Source organism: Aythya fuligula, chromosome 18 (genome assembly GCF_009819795.1).
Source record: "Aythya fuligula isolate bAytFul2 chromosome 18, bAytFul2.pri, whole genome shotgun sequence".
Taxonomy (NCBI): Eukaryota; Metazoa; Chordata; class Aves; order Anseriformes; family Anatidae; genus Aythya; species Aythya fuligula.
Window position 1 is genome coordinate 9,848,979 of NC_045576.1, and position 20,646 is coordinate 9,869,624.

Below are 20,646 nucleotides of genomic sequence, written 5' to 3' on the forward strand. Positions count from 1 at the left end.
GTAAATTACACCTTTTTTTTTTTTTTTTTAATTTCCAAAGCTCCTGGTCTTCAGGATTTCTGCCCACACAGATTGCCATTCGTGAGACCCAGAATGAGGACTTCATGCTTGGTTAAAGACTGTCACCTTCAATATAGCAGTATGGCATCAGCCATGAGAGAGCTTCCTCGTGTGTTAGGTTCTTTAGCAGAGCAGAATAAGTACACAACGGGCTAGTGCATTTACCTCATCTTTAGTCATCAGACCAGAAAATAGCACTGTTAGGTTCCTTAGCTGACTTCGCATAATTACATTGGAGTTTAGAAGAATTTCTTTCACCTTGAATAACAGGCCAGGGCTTGGATGGCATCATCCACTTAGAGCCTTCCTTGAGTGCTTCAGCTGCCTGTTGAGGAGATCCTGGTAGATGACTTGAGCAAGAGCTTGTGCCCAGAGTTTGCCCTTCTACAAGTACTCAGAAGTTGAAAATCGGAGATATGATTGTTTAGTTTTTTTAATCTGTATCTTGTCTCGTGTGTTTTGTCAAGTTTTCAAACCAATTTCATTTCCGTTACAGTCACCATAAAACCTTCATGGGGATGTATAGGGTAACATTTCCGGAGTACTCTAAAGATGCATTTGCTTGGAGCAATAATTTAAACAAAGACATGCAAAAAAGAAATGAGTTAATGATCTTTTTCTGTTGTTTTCCTACTTTCTGTGAAGTTTTTTCATTAGTTGACAGGGCAAAGACATTTCCAATAGACAATATGTCCTGTACCTACTCTGGGGACAAATTAGAAAAGATACGTTTAATTTTGCTGCTTCACAGAGATAGATGTCTGTAGAAATCCTTAAATCTGTAATACATCACATCTGCATTTAAATCAGGATTGCAAGTTGTTTGGGAAATGCTAATGATTTTAAATTTAATACATGGAAATTTAAATGCAAAGGTTTGTTTACAAACTTATCCTTAGAGTATTTCTGTGTCCAGCTTCTCCAATCCGAGTGGTGGGTAGTTCTTTCCAGTTTGCTGCGGAGATCTTTAACATCCATTGATGTATTCCATTGCAGGAAGGTCCTGTCCTTCCTTAAATGTCAATAGCTTTTCACATTCAACACAAGCTTTGATCCAGTGTTGCTTCTGAACTGTATACATCCGTATCATTCTTCTGAAAGGAATAATTTCCTTTCACATCCTGAAATACAGAAAAACTATTTTATTTTTTTTCCTCAGAAGAAAACAGGGGAGAGTGAACTTGTGTTTGGTGTAATGTTCATCAATCTTTTTTTTGGGGGGATAAGTTGTTTGTATGAGGCAGCAAAACTGATACAAGGTATAGGTTATTATTTTTCAGCCACTGTGTATTTTATCTATATTCTGCCCTCAAAAATATTTTTAGGGGATCACAGCATTAAGCATATCTTTGTGGATATATGTTTTCCATCTTCATTATACTTTAGTGACGTTAATGGAGTTATGCAGATAGTTTGGTGCCTAGCTGAGTGTCTCTGTTAAATTTCATAGTAGAAAGACGCAAGGAAATGAGTCTTCCATCTAGACCTTTCCAGGTAGGTCCATTAGTAGTCTTACTCATTTTATTTGTAGACAGAAAAATACAAATGCAAATGTCTTTTACACAAAGAAGAGAGAGAAGAAAGCTGTATGTCTTTATTTTTTGACTCTATAATCTCTTTTAAAGCAAATACAGTAAACCAGGTTATAAGAAAGTCATCTGGAAGTGGTCTTCCTGGCAAGATGGCCAAATCTTTTCTAGATCTTGAACTGTTAAATGGAAAAATTATTTGCATTCATCTCAATTTCAACTTGGTGACTAATCCTTTCCCTCACATTGTCCTGTATTGTTCACTTCCAGTCTCATCTCTCCCCCACATACGCTTGAGGTTCTTCCATTTGTCTACAAATCATCTTATTAGGCAGGCAGTGGCAATAACCAACCTATATGAAGTTCTGCTTTCTAGATGCTGTTAACTAAATTAGAATCAAATATACTTATGTAAATTAAGAAATCAAAATAAGCTCCATTAATTTTAAGCTCTTTGTGGAGCTGTGAAATGGATGTCTGATTTTCTTTCTTTCTCCCTCTCTCCCTCCCCCCCTTTTTTTTAAAGCCAAATAGTTTGTAGCTTAAATCCCATTGACATTTACTGGCACTTAGGCAGCTAACTGCCTTCTTTAAAAGTCCAGATCTATTTCAGTGCACTTCTTTTGGAAATAAAGATACAAATTTGTATTTTTTTATTCTTTTTCATGATTTTTTTTATTGAAAATGGAGCTAAGCAAAAGGTAACTTCTCTTTACTGCTCTTCACGAATCAACACTTACATTGCGTTTCAGTAAAATGCTTAAGCTGTACTTGCTCTATCTTGTCTAGTCTTATTCTACATTAATAAGAAATAAAATCTAGTCTGGAATGGTGCTGGACATTTCTTGGGACTGTGACAAGTGCGGAAGTTGGGGAAACACAAAATGAAGTTGCCCATAGTCTGGAAGTGGAGTGACGTTTAGCCTCCAGCAGCACTGTACGGTTACAGTGGTGTTAAATCTGCCCCTACCCCTAGCAGAGTACAAAACAAGCAAGGTTGATCAGAGTTTACTTTTAGCAGATTCACACATGTTGGGCATTTTTCAGAGCATACACAATGTTGAAGCAGTCCAAGGAAAGAACCTTACAAAGGAGTCTTGATGTTTAAAAGCACCTTAATGCTGTTAAAATTAATAGAATAAATATGTAAGTTAGCAGCTCAACACCTCACTTGGCAAGTCCTGGTGGATGTTTTCAAAAGCGATGTCAGAGGTACATTTGTGGAGGTGGGAAAATCTGGGGTTGTGCTGAGATGGAGTTGATATACCTTTGCGTAAGCCTTGTAATATGGGGACTCAGATTTTACACAGCTGAACAGCAAACACTTTACTGTTAGTATTATAGTTGCCATCTGCACTGCTTCTACATAAGGTTTTTTGGACACTGAACATGCATCTGTTTTATTCTGGAGAGCTGCTGCTCTTTGTAAGGTGGGCAGCTTAGTGACTATAGTGACTATATTGGGCCCCTCACTATGAGAAGGACATGGAGGTGCTAGAGAGAGTCCAGAGAAGGACAACGAAGCTGGTGAGGGGTCTGGAGAAGTCTTACAAAGAGCAGATGAGTGAGCTGCGATTGTTCAGCCTGGAGAAAAGGGGGCTCAGGGGTGACCTTATCGCTCTCTATAGGTACATTAAAGGAGGCTGTAGCGAGGTGGGGGTTGGTCTGTTCTCCCACGTGCCTGGTGACAGGATGAGGGGGAATGGGCTTAAGTTGCACCAGGGGAGGATTAGGTTGGATATTAGGAAAAACTTCTTTACCGAAAGAGCTGTTAGGCATTGGGATGGGCTGCCCAGGGAAGTGGTGGAGTCACCATCCCTGGAGGTCTTTAAAAGACTTTTAGATGTAGAGCTTGGTGATATGGTTTAGTGGAGGACTGGTTAGTGTTAGGTCAGAGGTTGGACTAGATAATCATGGAGGTCTCTTCCAACCTAGATGATTCTGTGATACACCTTTCGTTTAACATTTTTCCTACAGAATACCTAAAATTGCTGTTATACAGATTTAAAATCTGGAAACACTTGATTTAAGAACATAGGAATACACTTCAGTTTTGGGATGCAATTATTAATATATAAAGTAAAGGTGTCTTCTATTTAACAAGTTGTGCAATAGCACCAACTTCATGGACAGAATCTTCTTCCGTCAGGAATAAGGAAGTTTATGTATGCATTTTCATGTATGTTTATATAGTGTTTTGTGCATCTTTTGTATTGAAGTTTTAGTTTTGCTGATTTAGTATTTCCAGCAAGTACTAGATTAGTGATCAGGACTACATTTAATTGTGGTAGACTGTGACTTAATTGTGCTTCAGTGCTAGAATCCCTGTGCTTCAGTGATTCCCTCCAGAATACTTTGCTTTTTTTTGAAAATTGTATCAGTGCTCTTAGGAGATGAAACCTACCTGTTGGCCATTGAACTGTTGTTCATTCTCACTTCATTTCACACCATTTTATTTATCTGCTCCCTTAACTACCATTTTTATGGGTCTGTGTTCTTACCCAAAGGCATTTAAACTTGACAGTGTAATAGATTGTGCTGTGAAAGCTAAATAGCTGTTTATTACTTATCCCTATTAATTTGGGCTCTGCCACATCATTACACATGTGATAATGTCCGTGACATTTGCAGAAGTAGTTTTCTTTACAAGTCAGTGCAGTTCTCGCATTGCTTCCAACATTACTTCCTGACCAAAAATCCAGGAAGAACTCTTTAAATCATTCTCCAGTAGTAAAATAACTGCAGAAATCTGACCACCGTTAGCCAGGCATTATTATGCTCATGTTAATATCTTTTGTGCATTACCTTGAAATTTCCATCTCGGTTCTGTTTCCTTGTGTCTTTCCCATCCCTCCATCCCTCATCAGTTACTACCCTAATTTAGGTTTGTTCATTTAGATTTGTTTTTCCCGTGTGATTAGGATGGCTGGCTGATGTTCGTTAAAAGATGTTCCTTAAAAACTTAGTTCTTTATGTTGCAATTTGCCTTGTTGAGATCCTGTTACTTGTTACTGCTTTGACAGAATATTTTGAACAGTAACTCATATACTTCCATGTTCCCAACCTTATTTTCTGTCTATACATTTAAGGTTTCCTATTATTTACAAATTACTGGTTTTATCAATCACAAGAAAAAATGATAATATTCTTAATATTTTATTTTAAATTGTCATTGTATAGAAAATCTTTTTAATATACTTGATTAAAATGGAGATACATGGCATTAAAAACTTGAGTTACTACATTTTAATGACTTGCAAATTCAAAGCTGTTTTTAAAGTATTGCTTTGGACTTGAGCTTTTTAGATTTAGATTGTAGCTTAAACCAAGATTCCTATTTTTGGCGTTGCTGTGTACCTTTTGTGTTGTTGTTCTGTGACAAGGGAGCCATACGTTTATCTGCCAGCTGGCTGAACTGGCCAGATGAAATTCGTCTGGCTGGGAGAAAAGCAACCGTACTGGGCCCAGTGAGTCTGGCTCAGTGGGATGTTTTGTGGACAAAAAGAACAGAGAGCCACAGGGATCATGCTTGGCCCTTAGAAGCTGCACTTTGTTGCCTCTTTTATCTCCTAATGGTAAAAATCATAGGGATGGTTCCCAAAAGCCAGTGAGATCATGTGTAAGACTGATTGTTGTGACTCGCTGGAACTGCAGTAGCAAGACTCGTTAATGTAAACCAATTTTGGTTTAAACACAAACCAACATCAAGCATCTTTGAAGTTCTTACAGCTGTACTTTTTTCTTAGCTTAGAGCTGCAAACAAATACCATTTGTTTACTTTTTTAGTAGTCTTTTATGTTAGGTGCACTGCTTTTTTGTGTGTGATGGTAGAGAAACTCGTCCCGTTTCTCAACCCTTCACAAAGCTTTTTTTGTTAATAAGAAAGTTGAAGTAGTTCAGATTCCCCTTTTCCAACAGATAATCTGTCTAAGTTGTTTTACCCTAAATATGTCACCAGTTGCTGTGCTGACTCAGATGGGATGCTTCTCCCACCTCTTCTGGAACGTTGCACTAATCTAGGGTAAAAGGGAGTCATTGTCACCACTGAATCACTGGTTTCTACTTTGTTCCTTATTTTCCTTTTAATTCTTCTTCATCATCAAAGTGAGATTTGTTTTTACTGCAGACTTCCTTTCCCTTGACTGGACTGATCTCCTTTCAAAAATAATCCACTATCCAATAACAAATGTTATGTATACCTCATCCATCTCTGTCACATCAAGCCAGCCTAACAAGACACAAAGAAACAAATCTCCCTTTCAGAAGGGTGCAGCTGATGGTTTCACATAGTTCACTGTTCAAACGAACGCACTAATTTTAATGTTCTTCCAGGTGAGAAAACGTTGAGCAAGTATTAGCACACAGAGGCAGAAACTGCGTAGCAGTGATTCCAGCAGGGCTGTTGCTCATGGGCTAATATTTTAGGTTATAATCCTAGGATGAATTATTTTCAGCATCTAACCTAACGCTTCGTGTTTGAACTAAGTCTGTGGAACTGCTCAGAGGTGTTTGGGGGTTTTGTCACATGCAAGCAAAATTAAGCACTGCAAATGGAGATCTGTGCGGTTGTCTCCAGCTGAAGCCGAGTTAGCCCACCACAGAAAGCTTTCAAAACTCAGTTCGAAGAGGTATCACAATCCACTTGGAAATGCAGTAGTCTTTAAAAGTGCTACTCTTTCAACTGCCTAAGTACCCTCAGCAATGAAAGCTTTCTGCAACTTCATCTGTGGGGAGCTTAGTCACTTGTTGAAGCTGCTGAAGCAACACCTAAATCATTCTAGATCTGAGCCATGGGGAATAACGCTGGATTTTATCTCAACTCTGCATTTCCTTGGTTTTGTGAGTTCAAACGGTGCTGAGGGCATTTCAAAGTTATGTGTGGTGATGGGGTGGATGTGGTTTGCTGTGTAATACGTTGAGAGGGAGCCCATGTATTCCATCACCAAGTAGAAAAGACTCAGTCATGCTCCAGCCTCTTCCTTAGAAACTGGTCCAAGCGAATGCTTCAAGAGGTTGAAGCAGAAGCTCCTGAAAAACAAAAGGAATTGGACTGCAGTTATTTGGTCCATTTCTCATCTCTGTTGCCTTTAACTGTAGCAGAGTTTCAGACTTCAGCAACAGATTTTAATTTGAACTTTTTGCCAGCTTTATATTTTCTTATGCAATTTACTTTTTAAAATTAAGAGCACATGTTTTCCTTCCAAATAACATGAAGTACATTTATTGGCATTTTAAATAGGCCAAAGTGAGTGAGCAACCTTCTTTTTTTTTTCTTTCAAGTCTATTTTTTCCCTACAGGCAAATTGCTGTGGGCTTTTGACCCACCCTTTTTATGACACTATTTCAGCACAGATATTCTTAGTTAGAATTCTAAGTTATTCCTTTGAAACAGAAATAGAAATCACCATCTCAGCGAGCAGTTTCTTCATCTATAGGACTGTCATACGTGCCACGTAGCATACATGCAAGTATGCCATGTACATTCATGTGAAATCTCTACCTCTCACAGAGCTAACTTTACATGCTTGTATTTTGGTTCCATTTGGGATATTCTGTAAGCTAGTGTTTTCTTTCTCTGTTTTTCTTTAAATCATTTTACAGAATGCTTTCGTGTTTGAGATGTGCTGTTTTGGTATGGCCATCCTTCAGCATTCTTTGCAAAAGAGATATGGATCTCTCATTTCGTTTACTCAAACCCATACCACTGAAAAAAAGGCTTTAACCCTGATTCCTAAATCCAGCAAGTAGCAATACCATTTTGAACCTACTATATACTGTGAAATCTTTATTTCTTATGTTTAAGCCTTCCATTGAGCACAATAGTTATTTGCTCTGGTGGAGTATTGAAGTTGTTGTGTATGTCTCACAGGAGCTCTTGCACCCAAGTTATTGTTTGGAGCATGCAATTTGGTCAGCACAATTCACAAACAGATATAAGCAGCTATAAAATTGCTCTGAAGTTTTATATTTCATGGACTTTCCACAACAGAAAACTGTCATTTTTTAAATTTTTCCTGCTAATACTAATTTGCCCACATCTAAGCCTAATAATACTTTATGAGACCTGGCATGTGGAATAGCAGAGTCTTAGTGATGGAAAGTTTGGGCTTCATTTCTTTTAGTAGTTTTAAGATGCCCATGTCACAGAAAGTTGTCTTATGCAGCAAGTTGGTCATTCATAAGCTCCTTCTGCCAGTGACTTTGTTTATGGGTTTAAAAAGAAAAATCTAGCCGTGAAAACTAGCCTTATTTTAAGGTAATAGACAAGAACTGTGCCTGTGATCCCCAGCATAAGCTTTTCCCAGTCACTTTGGAGAGATTAGATGTCTCTTAACATCATCTTACTAGCAGTGAAGTTGCTCCAAAAGGACTCCCTTAATCATATTAGTTTCGCTGCCATCACCCTGTCTTCAGATTCTTTCTTCTTTCCTAATAGAACCAAATCTGCTTTTGCCATCTATTAGGTCCAACATTAATGCTCTTTTACATATTAATTACTATTACTTTACCTATAACATTCAGCCCTCTATCTTTTGGCTCCCCAGTTTTGAATCTGAAAGCTTGGCACTGTCACTGCCATGTGGCAGTAGAAAATGCTGCATTGTGCTGTTTGAATTTTCCTATGTCTTTGTATAAGAATTATTGAGTATAGAATGAAGTAAAGCAGAAGGAAATAACAGTTGACTCAGGAATTCACCCATTCTCTATCTTGGCTTGTAATATGATGTATGAATGTTTTTTTTCTTTTATTCTAAGAAGTGAGTCTTGGCTTCTTTTCTGAAATATTTTATCAAACTTTTTAGGAATCTTCTAAGCGATGTAGTATCTTGAAGTTTCACTTATGGAAAAAATCAAGCTTTAGGAAGCTTTTTTTAAAAAATGTTTTTACAGTTACTGAAACATTTTGTTATGATCTTAAGGTGAATTATTTTTCTGAAAGAATTGTAGAAGCATATTGTAGATTATAATGATATACTGCAATGTGCTTTACATTTTAGTCTGTATAATTGCAAACTAAAGTGTATTTTGCATTTTAGACTGTTTGCAGATTTAGAAAAAATAAAAGCATGGAGGAAAAGATCGGGAAAGAATCTAGTGTAGATCACACTATCTGAAGCATATGTTTGAAATAATGCTGATATAGGCTGAAGTATGTGGCCTGTGTTATAATTCTGTATAGAAATTATGTGCTCAGTCTGTGCATGCATGCACAAAACTTTACCTTTGACATGCTAAGGAGTAATGCCAATGAGTAATTAAGCAAGCATGGAAACAAGTCAATCTTGTGATAAGTTTCTGAGACGGCTAATATTTAATACATGTTACAGCTGTGATAGTCTAAGAACACAAGGGAAGGTTTGAAAGGAGACATCATGTCTTTTATTATACCATATAGCTCAAATAGTTTTTAAAAAGACAGACTTTCAAGCCTCAGTTTTCTTGCAGATCACAGTAATTATCGTAGCAATCTCTCCTGGTACATTAATGTACAAGGCGTTATTTCTGATACAGTCATTAATTTCCCAACTTTGGTCAGAAATCAGTGTTCCTTTGTCAAAGATTTGTAGTAATGTGGTTCTCAGAGACTGCAAATAAATGGTTTAACTGAATATAGATACTGTAGGAAACGTCTGAAGAACAGTTATAGTTGGAGAGAGCACTTCACAGCTCCAGAAGCAGTAACTGGCACTCCAAGGCAATGGGGTTTTTAAATATATGCTCATTTTAAAGCAGATTTTCTTATGAAACCTTTAATGAGCTTGATCTGAGTCACCTACATACGTTTGGTAGGATGTCGGTATTTTATCTCCATGTCATTCCGTACATCCCAAGAATTCCAGGGAACTGCAGCATTGCTCATGTGGCAGGAACAAAAAGGGGGAACTACTGAGTGAGGTTTTTAGTGGAAAGGCTTGTTTTCAGAACTGTGCTTATGAAAGAACATGTTTTTCAACTTCATATGTTACAATTAGCTGGAAAGACAATGGTTTTGTCACAGACGCAATGCACCTATATTTCTTTTGAAAAGCTACAGACAATGCAGTTAGAACAGTAACTAATGAGAGCTATATACAAGGGTAAATCTGAACGAATTAATACGATAGCAGTAGTGTATAGTCTGTACACTTCAGGAGTGTTACAGATTTACTGCACGTCAGCTTCGTTCCTCGCACTTGGATGTTCCTAAGCTGACTCCCTGCGGCTCAGCCTGCTCTGATGCCACAGTGCACAGCGCATTTTGCTCCCGAGGACTGGAGGATGATCTGTGATCACATAAAAGAGAATCATGGATTCATAAGTCTGTCTTCCATTTCGAAGGTTGTCTCATCTGTACCATGTTTGCAGAGTTGTAATGGTTCTTTATGGTGGCCAGCGTCATCCTTTCTTAGCATGCGTTGGTGCTCTCACCTGAAGGAGCACTTTCTGTGACATGTTCCTTGTGCACATCAGCACGCTGCAGCGAGATATGGTCTATAATCTGTAGCAGTGGTTGATAAATGATTGATGATATGCTCATGTCTCATTACAATGTGATAGGTGAATTCTTAAGGGAAAAAAAGGTGTTATATATAGTGACTATAGGCCACAAACTAAGTTATTTCTCTGATGGGGTCACCCCATCCAAAAAGGTAAATTTCCATGCTCTAGCCATGCCTTGGGCAGGACGGAGCTGTAGTCATCTCTGTGTATGCAGAGAAAGGGAAGAGCAATAAAAGAGGCCGAGGAAAGGGACAGGGAATCTGTTGAGTCAGCTTCCTACCATCCATAGGTGAAAGCCTGTCTGAGGGAAGTATTTTGTTGTTCGTTCTTGTTTTGTTACTTTGCTTTTTCTTCATTTCAGGTTATGTGTGAGTTGGAGAGCCAAATCCACAAGCTGAGGGAAGAGCTTATTCAGGTAAATGCTCAGCGCAAGCAACAGCTGATGGAGACGAGCCTTCGGTGGGAAGAGGAAAAGCAGAGGGCAGCTCGAGATCACGAGATGGTGGTGAATAAGCTGAAAGTGGAGGGAGAAAAAATGTTGCTTGACATGAAAAAGGTGCATGATGCAGAAACGCAGAAGGCCTTGGACAAGGTAAGAGAATCACACAGGGCTGCTTCTTGTGGCTCAGCAAAAGGGAAGCAATCACCTCAAAAGTCAGATAACCAAAGCTTTACAAGGCAAAATGTTTAGGGGGTCACTTGATTTGAAAAACAAAAGGTAGTATGTTGTAGATCTGACACAGATGCTGCAATCATTGTATGAGAATGGAAATTCCGTGGCTCTATAATGAAAGACCTCTCTTTGAAGATGCAATGGCAGCAATCACTGCTGTAGCTGTCTGCTGTGAGTGCTGCTGGGGCAGCACCTTCCAGCCGTGTTGCAAGTGGGATGGCCATGACCTTTAAAATCCAGATGATTTCAAAGGGAAACCCAGCTAAGGACTAGGCTAGTTGCTTTTCCTTTGTTGAACTAGGTAGAGGAGAAAGGGCGGTTCTGTCTAACCACGCTTTCTCCCTCAAAATGAGGAAAAGTTCTTAAGGAGAAAAAACTCAGGCTAAAACTGCAAGGAAATTGGGTCTAGTGGCTAACAATGGCTGGTCTACTTTTGCCTGTGTGCATCAGATGAGCAAGTGCTGTGTGAAAGGCTTGAAAATAAAAATTAACGTTTCAACTTCATCAAGGCTTCCCTCCCCATTCTGTTCAGCGGGGTCACCGCGTATCGCTGCTTCGACGCTGCATTCGCAGCAGCTTCCTGACAAACCCTTTTCACTGGCTCCTTGTATAGAAATGTTTCTCCACATTAGGGATGGTATGAACTAAAACATGTTAGTTTTATTTCAAAGACTAAACTAAAAATGGCTGCTCAATATTGATGGTAGACTACGGGTGTATATGTGAGCTGATAGCTGTTGAAGTATCTTTCATATGTGTTAATGTAATAAATGATACGTTTTATTGCCCAGTGATGTACAGTGGCACAAATTAACAATCTGCATATACTGTTTGAACAGCCTTTGTGAAAGTGACATTTCATTTACCTGCGTCAGGTTCTTGGTCTGTAATTTTAAACAGCATTTGGAGGATTATGTTGGAAATCAGCCAGCCTGAAGCCATTAAAATGGCTGTGATCAACAATTCAGAATCTTTTCTGAATGTAAGGAAAGCTCTGCTTGGCATAATTATTTAAAGCCAAGGTCACAGAAAGTATTTAAACCTTTGAAATTCATCATTAAAGGATTAATTTTAACTCAGGAAGACATTGTCATTTTTGCTTAAAAATGGAATTTGAATCTCAATTCTTTTCTTTCTTTGATCTTTTTTTACATGTGTAGTATAGCAAAAGAAAAGTTAACTTCTTTACATCCTCAAATTAAAGTTACAAATAATCCTTCATAGGGACATATCTTTAATAGACTTGAATTGTCATTTCTGTCAGAAATATTTTCATTTAATTTATTGGATTTTTCTATTTTTCCAAATAAAATTGCTAATTATAAGCAATATTAACTGCTATTAAAAATTACGTTATTTTAACTTAGAGTACTTTTTTTTTTTTTTTTGCCTCTAATCAGAAGAGCACATGTTGAGTAGAGAACAAGGAAAAAAAATCTTTGGAAAGTCTGTCGTAAATGTGAAAAAATACCTTGCATTACCATCAAATCTCCCTCTACTGTTCTTCTTCGTTTCTGTCTTCCAAATGTAGAGCTGTGGAAATTGGCTACAAAGTCAAAGTAGCTTAAAGGGCAAACTCCATATAAAGGTCAAAAGTAACAGTTTCCACTAACTCAGTTTCAAATCTTGATCCTCTTAAAATCTGCAGAATTTTAATGGAGATTTTATTTGAAGGGGGATGATTAAAATACCTTAATTGCAGCATGAATCTTGAAGCTTGTTTTTAAAACAAGCAAATCTCGTTCCCCTGAAATTTAGGACAATATGGGAGAAAGTTTTGTCCTCCAAACCGAATTCTTTTTGCCAAGTCTTTAAAGATTGTTTGAAAATCCAAGAGGAAGCTGAATTTCACTGTTTAGGCTTGGAAATAGTCGTATGGCTGTCCAGATTTTCTGAAGGTCAGTCCATTCCCACATGAAGGATCTCATTCCTCAGTGGTCTGTTTTGTGAGTAATACTGATTTCTGTGTGTATTTCTTTGTGAAATTGTGGACTGTTGTTCAAAAAAAAAAAAGCTAAAATTTGAGTGAAAAGAAAAATTAAGATAAAGGTGGGTAAAAGAAAACACAGGATTTATATGGTATTACCCTCCCCATAGCCCTTCTCCAGTGGGGATGGGAGGAAGGAGAATGGGCAGAAGAGATTAGAGAAATGGTTTTCATTGCAAGCACACTGTGCATTTAAATATTGGTTGGTATTTGTAGACAGCTTTTCAATATTTAGGTAAACACAGTGTAATTTACTGAAGTCTTCACTTTAAAGTTGAGATTTTGAGCAACAGAGAAGATAGGAAGTTGTTTATTGTAATATATTATTTGATTCATTTTGTTAGAGATTACAGCATGCAATGCCAGAAAGTTACTCAATAAAAATTGTACGGTAATGTTTTTGAACCTGTGATTCTAAAAGCAATTATCTTCTGACAGTTATTGCATCTCCCGATCAGTTGGGGAATGATAAGCAGGAAAATATTTAACAGGTTGCCAAATGACACCGTGTAACCCACACTATAGGAAAAATAAACATGTCATCTATCGCCGTGGAAAAAATAATAAAGGGAACAGTCCATAATTTTCCACTGACCCCTTCTCTTGTAGGCAGTGTTTTCACTTAAATACCACTTTGTAAGAAAGTGAATGACAGCTGACGTAAATATGTGCATTTTCACTTTTGCTGAAGCTGGTTGGACAACCCAGGGGCACCTCTGAGATTGCTCCAGGCTGGACACCACCCCATGAGTGGTATGGTCCCTGAGAAGGTGATGAGGGCTCCATCTCACCAGGGCTGGGAAGACTTGGGGCTGGATTTCTGACCTCCTGCTCCCCCATTCCCTGGGGCAGGGCCCAGCCATGCTGTCTCCCCACAACTTGCTTCTGTTCCTGACCAGGACTGCCAGTCCTGTAAAAGTGTGGGGCCTGTAGCCTTGAGCTTCATGCACCTTTCTTGCTGAACCACAGGTTGAAAGGTTCCAGATCCAGCCCCAGGGAAAGGGATATAGACACTGCCACCCCAGCACTTGGGTTCCTGTGGAGCCCGGGACTGAAAATCTTGGAGAGGCTCTTACAATTTGCTGTTGGCTGAGCACACCATGGTAACTTAGCACTGTTCTGTCAAAGCAGACCTCTTTCTTGAGCTGTTCCTGATTTGGATCTGGCCTTCTAAAGTCTCCCTTATTCATTTTTGCATGTTTCCTTCCCCATCATGTGAGCTGCATTACCAAAGATAGAGGCGTGTGGAAGGGTTGTAGGCATTCCGAGGTCTGATAGGCATTTTTCCTTGTCCCAAATGTTCTGTTCCCTCAGAGGGCTGGGGTGTAGACTCAGAAGTGCAGAAGGGAGAACAGGGCAGGCAACTCCCTTCCATCACTCTGTCCTCCTTTTCCTAAGCAGGGCCCTTATCACCACCCTGGAGCCACAGATGTTATGTTGAAATAGGGCTGGGCTGGTGCAGAAGCAGCTCCGCATGTACTTGGTAGCTCGATACAGAAGAAGCTGTTCCAGCAGGCAGCAGCAGTTCTTCCCTAGCCTTCTGCTAGGTCGGGTGCCACAGCCCCATCACCCGTAATCGGCTTACTGCTCACCTTGTGAGTCGTAACGTGGCACCTGTATTGGAACACGGAGCCGCCTTATCAGATCGGGATAACAAGTGCTAGTGTGCTTAAGGTCAGATAAGCTCTGCTGGCCATAAATCAGACAAAATTCAAGGCGACAGCATGGAGCATTTGAAACTACTTATGTCCTTATGACTTCAGTACTTTCCTAATGTCTATTATCTATCTTTTTACAAAAACGACTTGACAATTTCTCCAGAGTATTTCCTGTATATTAGTTAAGGAATCTTACATATTGCTTCAGAGAACACTTGTATTCAATCGCAGTGACTTTGAGTTGCTTTTAAAGCTGTTAATATATAGATTTAGTTTGCTTGAATTGCATTACATCAGGTGATTATAGCATTTTCAGATAAGATGGTAATTTTTAGTATTTGAAGTCACGCCTCACTGATGAAATAAAACAGTTTAAGAAATGAATGTGTTAGACATGGTGCTGCATTTCGGCGCTGCTAATGAGGAGTTTCAGCAGCAGGAGACAGGTGGGTTGTAGGCTGCATCAGCAGCGCGTGCAGCAGGACCACTCCTCAGCCAGGTGTGAGAGGCTCCCCAAAGCTTATGGGCATTTTTAGGTTTGCCAGAAATCACCAAAGAAAGAGACAAACTGCGTTTCTAAGTGCGTGCAGATGTGAAGCTTGGCTAACGCGACTGTTTGTAACATTTGTCTGTGGTATTTTCTTGGCAAAGAAAACGAGCATTCAGAAAGCATGACCCTAGCAGATCAGTAGACATGCTAACAATGCTCAAAGGAAGCAACCTTGGAACGCTGAAAATACCTCATAAAAAAGCTCTCTGAGCAGTGTACATGAGTAAATTGGAGTGGGAGAAAAAGTTTTTTTTTCCCCTTTAGATAATTTTCAACATTCAGCTTTTTATTGACTTCTTTTCTGTAGTTAAATAGAGAGTTTTTGACTCATCCTGTTAATTCTTTATGTAGGTTCCAGGAACATCTAATTCTTTTTCAGTGCTGCTTTTCTTGTGGAGAAGTAATTTACATTCTTGTGTATTGACTGTTCTTAACACACATGATATTTGATTACAGGATGAAGCTGTAGTCAAAGAGAAAAAAAAAAAGGGGGGGGGGGGGGAATCAGCACTTTAGTTTCTGGACTGCACATCTGATTTGATGCAGTTGTGAAATGGCTCATTTTACAGAGATGGGACTCCAACATAGCATGCAACCTGGCCAGAGCTGTGCAAATCCCTCTGGTTGGTTTTAATGATGTCGCAGTTAGCTATACTCGGAGATTTCTGTTACTTCAAATAACATCTGACAGCTACAGTGTTTTCTAGTCTATACCTCTTACAATCACTCCACCTACATCTGGTGGGAAGTCCATATAAAACTGCAATGCCCGGGAAATTTGAAGTTCAGGTTTACATTTGAAAGAATCTATATGTATGTGCGTATGTATATTTTTGAAAGAATACGTACAAATATACTCTGTCAGTGATTACTTCCCTGATTACGAACAACTATTCTGTATAATAATGTTGTAATATTATGTTTTTCTAGCAGGAACTTTTTCTGAAAAACAAAAAAGTACAGATGGTGTTTTATGATTGGATATTTATTTATTGAAGAACTTGTACTTGCATACAGTTTACAATTAAGGTACTGATAATGTGCCCTACAGACCATTCAGTCCTTCCTTTATCACCCAGCTTCATGACGCTGGATTCATTAACCGGCAAGCACAGCCCTGGGATGCAGTCCAACTGGACATATTCACTGGGCATACTTTCATACTGCACATGTAGAAATATCTTTATTCACAGTATCTATGCTGGCACGATTGTCAGTACTCATGCAGATGATGTCATCATGTTCAATCCTGGCAAAAAAAAAAAAAAAGAATATGACATCTTCAAAGAAATTAGAGAAATTCTAAGAGATGCCCTATTAAAAGTACTGAGTTTCCTCTAAGCAGTTACTTCTGCTCATAAAAAAAAAAAAAATAAGCATTGCATGCTTTTCATTAGCTTACACCACTGAATGCAGTCTCTCTAGTTATTGTTCTTCTCTGCCAACTACATTTCATTAAGTACCAAAACTGGTTCCATCGTTGTATCTAAGGTCTTCTGGGAACTGGACATCTCTGCAGCAATTCTGTAGGCTCCTGCTTAGACTTCTTAGTATGATGGAGACTTTGATCTGAGAGACATCTTTCACTTCATTAACTTGGACGCTAATAGTGATAGTGTAGAAAGTTCAACTGGATGCTCACAAAAGAGATTCTATTTTCATGCACTTTGCAGTGATACCATGGTTATTTACATGGGGGCAAGTGGGTCAGCCATAAAATGTGGACATGTATTGTTCCTGAGTATAATGATATCATTAAACTGTACCTAATTATAGTGTAGACATATGTTTTTCTCCATGCTGAATGCATTCAGGATCTCCACCAGTTGTCATACATGGGCCATTTTTTATACTAAAAATTTTTAAGTGTTTTTGTATTACACAGATTCTTTTAGTTATAAATAATCTAAAGAGCATCTCCTTCTTACCAAGAGGAATTGCGTGTTCCCCGAGTCTCTTGATTTTTTTCATTATCATCTGAAAACCATTGCCTGTTCCAGAGTAGTAACATTTTTTGTTGTTATTGTTTGTAGAGTCTGTTAGTTCTTGAACAATTCTGACATGCTGGTGTTAGTGATCTACCAGCTAATATTACTCAAAATGAGTGTACTAGTTTGGCTCTGAAATCCTGCCAAAAGTCTAAAAGATGAAGAAAAAAGAAATGTGTCTCAGAAAAAAAAAAAAAAAATGAAAAGATTGAGCAAAGTTACAAGTTTTTATGAAAACTACAATTACTTAATGTCTGTATCCTGCTTCTACGGAGGACAGCAGACAGCAACTCTGCAATAAAATTTTTCCTCACAGAGGAGGGAGAAAACTGATTTCTTCTCTAGTGTGTCCCCCTTTGCCCTGCTCAGTCTCTTTCATCCTAAGGAAAGAAAGATGATAGTGGACAAGGAACACGGTCACAGGAATTGCCTCATCCCACTGGGGAGCTATTTGGAAGAGCCTTCAGTCAACAGAGCCAAACACAAAGCAAAATATGGTAGAATGATTTCAGGGACATTTTACTCAAATGAGACTGAGCAAAATTTGTCTCTTTCTCTGCTGGAGTTATTTCAGAGCAATAGGCTCAGTTATCCATATGCAGAGTTACTGTGCTCCCACCTCCTTTGGCTGGGGTGGGGGAACATCCAGAGAAACAAAGTAGGAAACAAAAGGTAAGGTTTCTGGCATCCCTGCCCATGAGAAATGAAAAGCAGCAGGCAAGAAGCATGATTGAGCTAAATAATAAATTGACAGAATATGTAATTAAAAAGATAGCTTTCAATAGGGGAAGCACTGATGCAATTAAAATTGGATATCTGTCATCTGCCCTGTCTTGCACTGTGCACTTTTATTCATTCCCTATCGCATCAGTTTCAGCTGGCTGGTTGAGAAGTTTGGCTGTAATGGTAGTTAGTGGGCGTTTAACTTCTCCCTGCTACAGCAGGTTTGGGTGCTGAAGGAATACCGGGGGCATGAACCACAGCAGGGGGACAGGTTTATGCCCTCTCCCCCAGCAGCATCTCCCATGCCGCTGGGGAGGAGAGTGGGCTTGTGGTCCCTTAGCCTGACCCAGGGGGATGTCCTGATGCCTTTAGTACGACTGTTACCATCTTAACTTCTCAAATACGAAGTGCAGGAAGCTTTTTCAGTTGCAGGATGACTCTTCTAATTATTTTTTCAATAGTTTTCAGATCCTTTCTCCACTATCCAAACTGTAGTACATCAGATTTATCTTGTAATACACAATTGCTTATTATTTTAATTTTGTTTGATATTTTTAAAGCCCAACTCAATCATTACCTCGTTTTCTCCTCCCCCCCCCAACACTATGCGTCTCAGAATAGGCTGATTGCACGTAGGTACAGTTTTCTCTATGAAAAGTAAGAAAACTAAAACATTTTTAATAATTTTGTCATAATTCAACGGATATTCCTTAAATACATCAATTTTACTTATCTTTATATCACAGAGTAGAACATTAGCAAAGCTACTGGCTGTTTTCCATTGTAGTAGCTAATTGTAATGTAAGATTACTTGGTTTGGGTTTTGTTTTTTTAAACATCTAGGCCAATTAATTCTGAAATAATTTTCAGAATTATTGAATGAATACCACCTGGTCTGGGTGCCTAGACAAGGTAGGACCAATCATAAAGTCAATGTGCTGTTACTGGAAGTCAGTACCTGCGGTGGTCCCTAATCTTGCCGGGGCTCCCTAATGCAGGCAGCTGTAGGTAATCTACTGTCTGCTCTACCTACCAGCAGTCACTGCTGCTTGTTACTTGGAGTTAGGAAGTACTAAGTTGAAATATCTCTTGCATCCCACGCCAGGAGCTCCACAATCCTCCTTTTCTTGAAACTTTTGTAGACGATGCGTCCCTTATGCAGGGAGTCTGTCAAGACCCCAGACGTGAAAGTCAACACGAGCTGAAGCTACCCCATGGCATATGTCCTTGGCATATCTGCTTAGGATGGCATTTAGATCTCAAAATTTTCACTTCACCTTTATTTTAGAAAAAGTGTTCAGTTATTAGGACCAAGCTAATATAAAACAATTTATTGTATTTTTAAATTCTGGCACAATTTGAAGACGTTTATATTTGTTTGCTCTTTCTTCATATCTCCATAACAGAGCAGTGCTGCAGGTGGCTTTTTTTTTTTCTCCATTTTGGAGGGAAAGGAGTGTTTGGGAAACAGGGAGGGGGGGTAAAATGGTGTTATTAGTCCTTCAGAGTCTTTATTGCGAAGAAACAAAAGTGTTCCAAAACGACTCGCTGATAGCTGCAGAGCATGTCAGGGAATGAAACCCACCTTCATTAAGTGAGTGAGAACGAACTCTAATTGTTTTGAAGTTCTTGTGATCAGCCTGCATGCACTTCATTGTAATGTGATACTAAAGTGCCTCAATTATGATTTGTATATTTTGGTGCCAGAAGGTTTTTTTCTTATGCTAAATTATTAAGTTCTGTCAGCTGCTGGGCTGTCATATAGAGATACAGTAAATCACATTATATTTTGTCATGGATTACACAGAGCAATAAATTTGGGAACAGAGATCAAAGTAGTTTCACAATCACATCTGAGTGTAGGAGGGGTGTTTAACTTGTAGAAAATCTGATTTAGGTGAAACTGTTGCAGTTCTTGTGTGAATTTGAAATGAATTTGGGTGTCTGCTTGAAAGTGAATAAGGTACAAATCCCCAAAAGAGTTCTCCTGCCTTTAGTTCGCAGGAGTTAATTCTGACCTAGAGCTGCAGGATGGAGAATGGATAAATAATTAAACATTGGGAATATTAAGTGTCTCACAGTGTCTTATTTATGCTTTTAATTGCTTTTATGGTTGAGCAATATATTCCATTCTCCTTTTAATTGGGACTTTGCTGGACTTGTGCACAGCTAGTTGTTGGTACAGTAATGCTTTCTGGCTCCGAGAAGTTCTAGCGTTCTTTTGGGGAAGCTTTGTTGTATTTAAAACTACAGAAAGTAATCCCACATAATCTTGCTGAGGAACACTGATTACTTCAGATCGTAGATTTGTTAGGGGCTTGTGCCTTACTTTGAATGTTTGTCTTTCCAACTGTAAAAGCTTAACTTTTGTTGGGCTGTCATCTAATGATGTAACTCAGCAATACCCAGCCTGTCCTTTTGTTTCCAGTTTTCCTTCTGTTTAATAAAATAGATTAGCTCTCAGAATGGTACTTCGGATTTCTTTCTAGTCCTTATCTTTTTATCATTTGCTTGTTACTGCTACACAGTTCAACTTAGAACAGCAATAGCAAAACTAAAAAAAAAAAAAAAAAAAAAAAGTAAAAATCACATTCTTACTCTTTATAGTCCTTTCAGACTTGTTGTCTCTCCTTGGCAAAAGTCACAGCTCATGAACTTGCCTAGTATCAGATGATAAAGTGTCAGGGCCTCAGAGATCTCTGAATTCTGCTGGAATTCTTTATTGTAAAGCCTGCAACTGAGTCAACCCCTGCATCAGGGTCGCATCTCGGTACTGGTGCCTTCTAGTTGTGGAGGAAACATTAGCTATGACTTGAATCATCAAAGATGTTTAGCAGCCTTATCCCTTCGTGCTTTTACTGGGTGTCAGCTGTTTGTGTACCAGAAACATCTGGGCCTGAGTGATACAAACTCTTCTGTAAACATCTTTGTGCTGGTGGGGGGGGGGGGGGGGAGAGACAGGATGCGCACAGCAGTGAGGTGTCCTTGGAGCAGAGG

General features: G+C 38.9%; 1 protein-coding gene across 2 annotated transcripts in view; it reads left to right on the top strand.

Moving 5' to 3' along the window:
• Nucleotides 1-20,646, top strand: part of CEP112 (centrosomal protein 112) — a 161,619-nt gene that overhangs the window by 87,241 nt on the left and 53,732 nt on the right. For both annotated transcript variants that reach the window (XM_032199772.1, XM_032199773.1), the window contains exon 21: nt 10,432-10,662. In XM_032199772.1, the coding sequence (XP_032055663.1) occupies nt 10,432-10,662 (231 nt within the window). The remainder of the gene's footprint in view (nt 1-10,431; nt 10,663-20,646) is intronic.